Source organism: Sinocyclocheilus anshuiensis, unplaced genomic scaffold (assembly GCF_001515605.1).
Source record: "Sinocyclocheilus anshuiensis isolate Anshui unplaced genomic scaffold, SAMN03320099.WGS_v1.1 scaffold784, whole genome shotgun sequence".
Lineage (NCBI taxonomy): Eukaryota > Metazoa > Chordata > Actinopteri > Cypriniformes > Cyprinidae > Sinocyclocheilus > Sinocyclocheilus anshuiensis.
The window spans coordinates 40,371-47,485 of NW_015554160.1; the positions used below are offsets into that span (position 1 = coordinate 40,371).

General features: G+C 35.7%; 1 protein-coding gene across 1 annotated transcript in view; it reads right to left on the reverse strand.

Annotated features, from left to right (window-relative positions):
* Positions 1-6,197, reverse strand: part of LOC107670856 (tau-tubulin kinase 1-like) — a 29,582-nt gene extending 23,385 nt beyond the window's left edge. Inside the window, exons 1-6 of the mRNA XM_016463637.1 lie at positions 6,054-6,197; positions 3,127-3,270; positions 2,042-2,189; positions 757-830; positions 534-674; positions 331-435 (exon numbers count right to left, since the gene is read on the reverse strand). Coding sequence (XP_016319123.1) covers positions 331-435; positions 534-674; positions 757-830; positions 2,042-2,189; positions 3,127-3,234 — 576 coding nt within the window. The 5' untranslated portion in view covers positions 3,235-3,270; positions 6,054-6,197. The remainder of the gene's footprint in view (positions 1-330; positions 436-533; positions 675-756; positions 831-2,041; positions 2,190-3,126; positions 3,271-6,053) is intronic.
* Between the last annotated feature and the right edge of the window lie 918 nt (positions 6,198-7,115).

A 7,115-nucleotide genomic window follows, 5' to 3' on the forward strand; every position in this document is an offset into this window, starting at 1 on the left:
ATATACACATACATACATATATATATATATATATATATATATATACATACATACATACATATATACATATACATATATATATATATATATATATATATACATCTGGTCAGAATTTTAATATCAGTGCATCCTTAGAAATAACTTTTGAAACATAAAACATCACAACTAAATATAAAAACTGCACATCAAATCGGAAATGTAAAAAATGCTGCTTATTAGGCGATTTCCATTAAAAATAAATAAATAAATAAAACAAACAGAAATGGTAATTGAGAGAATATAAATAAGGAAAAAGACTGTATCAGAAAATAAAGCAAAAGCAATACTTACAGGCCGCACTTCCCCATTCGTATTAGTGTACTGTCGTGCCAAACCAAAGTCCAGCATGTAACATTTCCTACAGGTAGACGGCAATTGGCCCATGGCAAAATTAGACTAAGAATAGGAGAGAAACCAGTATTAGCTGGCAGGAGCCAGGTAATCGGATTGGGAAAGAGAATGGAAGAGATCATATAATCAACAGTAAGACATACAGGTTTAATGTCTCGGTGCAGGAAGCCCACAGAGTGAATAGCTTCAATGGACTCCAGAATCTGTTTCCCCAACCGTAGAGTCGTGCTCATACTGAATGTCCCTCTAGGCTGACTCCTCCTGAGATCAGCGAGATTCCTTCCCTACAGAAAGAGAGAATCAGATTTCACACACATGCACACACACACACAAACATGCATAAAAACAAATAAAAAAATACTGTACCTGCAGCTGCATGACAACGTAATTGAACTTGTCATTTCTTCCACATCCAATAAATTTGCAAACATGATTCTTTCCTGCACAAGAAATTAAAGCAGTAAAGTCACGGATATTACTTATAAGTCCCATTTATTACAGCTGACATTTTCTCTTCTGCATGGATATGTGAATACACACATTCTCACACATACAAAACACAAATTTCAGCAAGCAGGTAGAGACAGAGGCGGTGGCATTTGGAATTCCAGCACGTCCTTCATGAAGGTTATGAAGACATGAGAGAGCAAGAAAGCAGCAAAAAAGAGACGGAGAGAGAGAAAAAGTGTGGTAATCCCACTTCCCTTCAGTTCTTCACGCTCATTACCCTTACAGATTCCCAGTGGTATGTCTGAACTACAGCTGAGGCAAACTGCCTTGACAGGCATGAAAGTCACAGTGCGTCTCTGTGTGTGTTTCATATGAGCACATCCAAAAAAAAAAGATTATGATGGGCATATTAACAGATAAACTGTCACATATCTTTACACATACACCATCCTGCTTGCTGCCTTATTATAACAAGACAAATATGTACTGTACACTATCATTCAAAAGTTTGGAGTCAGTACATTTTTTTAGTCTCTTATGCTCAGCAAAGCTGCATTTATTTGATCAGAAATACAGTAAAAACAGTAATACTGTGAAATATTATTACAAATGAAAATAAGTAAATATTTTAATATATAGTTTAAAATAAAATGCATTACTGTAATGGGAAAGCAACATTTTCAGCAGTCATTACTCCAGTCTTCAGTGTGTCACATGATCCTTCAGAAATCGTTCTAATATGTTAATCTTGGTGTTTCTTTTAATTATTATTAGCAATGTTTAAAACAGTTGTGCTGCTTAATAGGTTTATGGAAACCATGATTAAATTTTTTCAGGATTTTTGATGAATAGAAAGTCGAAAGGAACAGCATTTATTTGAAATATAAATCTTTTGTAGCATTTTAAATATTGTCCCTTTTGATTAAATTAATGCATCCTTGTTGGATAAAAGTAAAAAAAATCTTACTGACCCCAAACTTTTGAATGGTAGTGTATCAACACACAACATACATAAACATAGTCCAAAATGAACTTGTCAATTTATACATGAGAGTAAAAATTAGCTTTGGCAAATGCATAAAACAATCTTGAAAACTGGCCAGTAACTTTAGAAGCAACAACATTACCACATAATGTTTATATCAAATTGTAAGAATGATAAAGGACACAAAATATATCCACATCCACTCCATCTCCTCACCCTGTAGTTTCTTTAGCACAGCAACCTCCATCTTTAGCACTTGTTTTGGTTGTTGGGCAGATTCCACCTTAAGAGCCATATTCTCTCGTGTCAACAGATCATAGGCCTCATAGATCTCCCCGAACCCTCCACCCCCAATCTTCTTCAGCTGAATACACAAACAATAGCAAGGTCAGTTATGGCAGAGCATTGATTTAACCTGTGTGCCATCTATTCCACATGCTTTCGACTCAGAGCAGGTTTTGCACAATATATACTGTTAAAAATAGTTCCAAAAGGGGGTTATCGCAGCGATGACATAAAAGAACCATTTTGGGATCACCAAAGAACCTTTCAGTGAACAGTTCTTGAAAGAACCATTTTTTTCTTAATGTGAAGAACATTTTAATAATCTAAAGAACCTTTTTTCAACATAGAGAATCTTCTGTGCAATGGAAAGTTCTTCATTGAAACAGATGCCAATAAAGAATCTTTAAGAGCATACTGTACATCATAAATAAACATCATCTAAAATCTGAGAAAGTCTCGTATTGCTAAACAGGACAAGTACATCAGCTAAATTCACAGAAAAGCTTTTGAGGATTTTCTGGCTGGATTTGTTTGACATGCAATAAATTGTATGACAAAAACAGAATGGCTGAGTTACTTTAGCTGCTCTAATCACAGAACATATTACTTAACATGAAAGATTTAATTAAATTCCAAGCAATTCAGTCCTAGTAGCATGAACTAAGCATATTGATTAATCTTGGCTTAAACATGCTTTATCACATGAGTTATGAAAGAATTAAGTTTAAGTCAGTCACTGATGAGTCAGATCGCTACTATATTACAGATATGATTACAGTAAAACAGCCACAAATCATTTCTAAGGACATCTGCTTGAAGGAGAAATGCTATGAACTGGCCCACAAACAAATGGTTTGGGCGCATTTTGGAGAGAAGCCAGACTGAGTTGATTTGAAAGCATCTGTTGTCATATGTGGAACTTTTTGTCCTGTGCGATGAGGCTGCAAAGGCAGCAGCCAATTTGGGCGTCTTTATTCCACAAACACAATCCCACCTAAATATAGACACACACTTACCACTTTCCAGCGCTCTTTTACCAAGCAGTTGGAGGGCAGGATGTCGACCTGCTCCCCCGCCCCGTTCATGTTTTCGTCGCCGTGGACTCCAGGCCCTACGCACTGCATCGGCTGGCCAGCACTTTACCAAACCCTGCCATTTACCTGCAACATAGTGTGCACACAACTGCTAACCTTGCATGCTATAATAAAAAATAATAGTGCATAGTGGGGTCAAAATATAATTATTTTCTTTAAAGAATTGGTATGGTATTTGGTATCTGGTATCTTCTTTTGCATGTTTTTGATTAGTTACCATTAATTACCATGAAATCATGATAATCATGAAAATCTTAAATATTCCTTACTTATTTTGCATATCTTTTCTATGTTTCATTTTTTAACCTAAACTTTCTGAGTATCTCCAGGTTTAAATGTTTAAAAATCACAGATTTTCAATCTGAACAAATATTTCTTAAACAAGGTTTGCTGGAAGCTGCAACAAGATTGAAATATTCTAAGACATCAAAAATGGACACCCCCTAAAAATAATAAACATTCAGGAAAAAACCTCAAATTAAAATAAATAAGAAGTATTTCAGGTCTTAAAATAATTATCCACAAACCCAATACAAGAGAAGATAAGTGACAAACTGACAACAAAAACAGCATTGTTTCCATCAGAATGAAAAATACAATACAGACACCAGAAGGAACAGACATATGTTTCTCTGGAGGTCAGTATCCGGGGCCGGGCTGTTTTCCATAATCAATGATCCCATTTTCAGGTCATACAAGGGCATTAACTGTAAAAAATGTGGCCAAAATGACATAAATTTAACTCATTTCCACAGACATAAACCATTGTTGAACATATAATTCTGAAAATAATCAAAAACCATTGATGGTCTTAAAATTATTTAAAGACCCTGAAAAGGAAGTAAATCATCTATTGCCTCTTTGAGATTTCTGTAATGTCTGCAGAGTATCGGGTATCCACAAGAGCCGGTCAGACACAGAGTACTTGTCTGTCAGAACTGGACTACACCCTTAAGCATGCGCTCATAATGTTACAGTCACTTATCAACCTCAGAAAAATGGAAAAATAAGAATTATTTTTCACATGAGTGTCTACATTTGCAGGCTCTGTGTGTGCTTAAGTTAAATCCTTAAAAGATTTCAAACATTTCTATCTGTTTACCGTTACAAAGCACAATCACTCTCACCTTCTAAAATGATTCTTCTCTCTAAGGAATGCAATGGGTTATAAATGGATCTAATTAATAAAACTGATGAAACACATTAAAAGACTCTCGCCTTAACACTTCTGTCACCTTCATCTGAGAGTTGATGCAGAGACACATATAGATATTTCAGAAGATTGCAGGGAATACCTCCTCTCATTCTACACACTAAAAACAGCCTGAGGAAGGCATCTCATCTCAGCATTCATAATTATGCCATAAACTGTCTGAGCTATTTTTTTCCCCTATTTTAGAATATAGTGCATAATGTTGAAATGTAATTGCTAAAAATATGTGTACAGTAACTGGAAAATGCTTTAAAATTCATATAAAACATTTCTACAAAGAATGTATATTACAATACTGATGAATTAACAAATGTAAAGTTTGAATTGAATGTGTAAAATAACCAGTGTTTCTTCCATTACTAAAGGGTTTTTGACACTTTTGAGATCCAGGGCCCCCAACCAGACTCTCAACAAACTTAGGGGGTTAAATGTACAGTAAAAACTACTGATGCCATTTTGGTGGCTGCATTTTACTACCCTAAATATATGTCACTAAAGCATATAATGTTTACAGTAAACATCGAACTACTAAAAAAAGCAAAATAAAATTTAAATATTAAAAGAATAAACTAACTTTTTAAATAAATTTCAAACGTTTTACAAATTACAAAAAAAAAAAAAATGTTTTATAAGTAGATTCATACATTTCAGTTTTCACTAATAAAAACACAATTGTAACAAATATTTGTTACTTTAAGAATATAACCGTTTTATGTAATATACACTTCCAATGTATATAAGGTATGAAGCATAGCTAGTATTTATTTTTTACAAAACATGTTTTACAGTAGGCTACAATTACACGACTGTCAATTAAAATATTAAAATATAAACCTGACTTTATTAGATCAAGTGCAGGGACCAAAGAATAAACCTCAGTCGAATCTTGCAACAGGCTCTTCACCTGTTTGCATGGGAAAACTCGTACACTTGAACAAAATGATAATAAGATTCTGAATGCATAAAGCATTTGCTGAGAGCACTTCATTATTCTGACTTAACTAAATGTCAGGAGCTCAGGACTGCGTGGGCTCAGTCTCCTGACATCTTCAGCTTTCTCCGCAGTGCCAAAAGGATCCGTCTGAACGGACCCCACCCAAACACGCTCTGCTCCAATGAGCATCCCTGAAGGCTAAGCCCCGACCCCAACCCATCGTTTGATCATCGTCCATTGGGGCAATGCTTAACAATCAGCAGAACATTCCCCTGCTCGAACCCGGAGTGAAAAGCACTTTGGGATATGTCGTTCTTCAATGAGACAATAGACATAAACGGCATTGGACATTGTCATCTTTGAAAAACTACAACTCCCACTGATAGGCCACGTGAGCTGTTGACGTACACCTGTATTATGTGGCATGTAATGTACATTATTCATGATTTTCCTTAAGCATGAATAATATATATAAAAATGGGCGAGTTTCTATTTTTGACTCAGGCCCAAGTGCCTTAATAGTTTGTCAAGACCGTGACAAATTTTGTTTTCGCGTGCACGCGCATCTTCTATGGAAGCCTGCGGCTCGCGCCAGCGCACCATCACTATTGACAAGGTGCCAACATACATGGGACAAGCGGATTGCTACGGCAGCGCTTTGTTTAGAAAAATAACTCGGCGAACAAAAAACAATTGACTAACCTGTTCTTCTGTCGACGGAGTAAATTCTCAAAGTGAGAGTTTAAGGAGAGCCGCATAATTCCGTTGGCGCAACCGCTGCGCCTTTTCCCCTTGTTGATGCTGCACCATTTCCAGCCTCCTCTGCTCCTCCGCTCCTGCACTGATTCAGCATCGCTCGGATACTCCCACTATGCACCGCGCACATGCGTGACAGAAGACCAAGAAGAAGGCTGTTGCGTAGCAACCTGAAAGGCGTGAATCCCCCTCATCTGCAGACTTCAGCCATTGAGGAAATTCCTTTAGAAACGTCCTATTAATAATACTCAGTGTTGGGGAAAGTTACTTTGAAAAGTAATGCATTACAATATTGCGTTACTCCCTACAAAAGTAACTAATTACGTTACTTAGTTACTTTTTATGGAAAGTAATGCGTTATATTACTTTCGCGTTACTTTTTAAATATAAGCAGGGCTTGATTGTTTTTAATATAAGAAGTTCTATTTATAGCAAATATAAAAGCCCTTTCACACCAAAAGTGTAATGAATAAACCTCAGGCTGAAGCAAAAGTAAATTCACGTCTGTACAGTAGAACGCAGGAGAAGAAACACTCTTCAGCAATAAAAAAACAAAGCACAATTGTTAGTTTATCTAAAGTCATTTTTGCCTATTAGTATGGTTGAACTGGATCATCAAAGGTCAGCAGCAAAGACATTGGTTAATAAAATGAGATTAAATACATAAATTATATTTGTTTTATTTAACATATTTAATTATTGCTGGTTTGTATAATATTCTGAGCTTGCATTTGACTGTTTTTATTGATTTTGAGGAACACTGAATCTGTTTTTGTGCAGGTGAGATGAGTAAATGCATGTTGACATTTAGTCTAGAACTACAGTAACATCAATGTTCACACAGCGCACACAACTCCTCTGCACTTCCGATTTCTCCCAATATGGGGACAGGACAGCTGTCAGTCAATAAACGGAAAAACAAAGTAACTGGCATTACTTTTTTGAAAAAGTAACTCAGATATTTTCTTGTAAATTAAAAAAAGTGATGCGTTACTTTACTAGTTACTT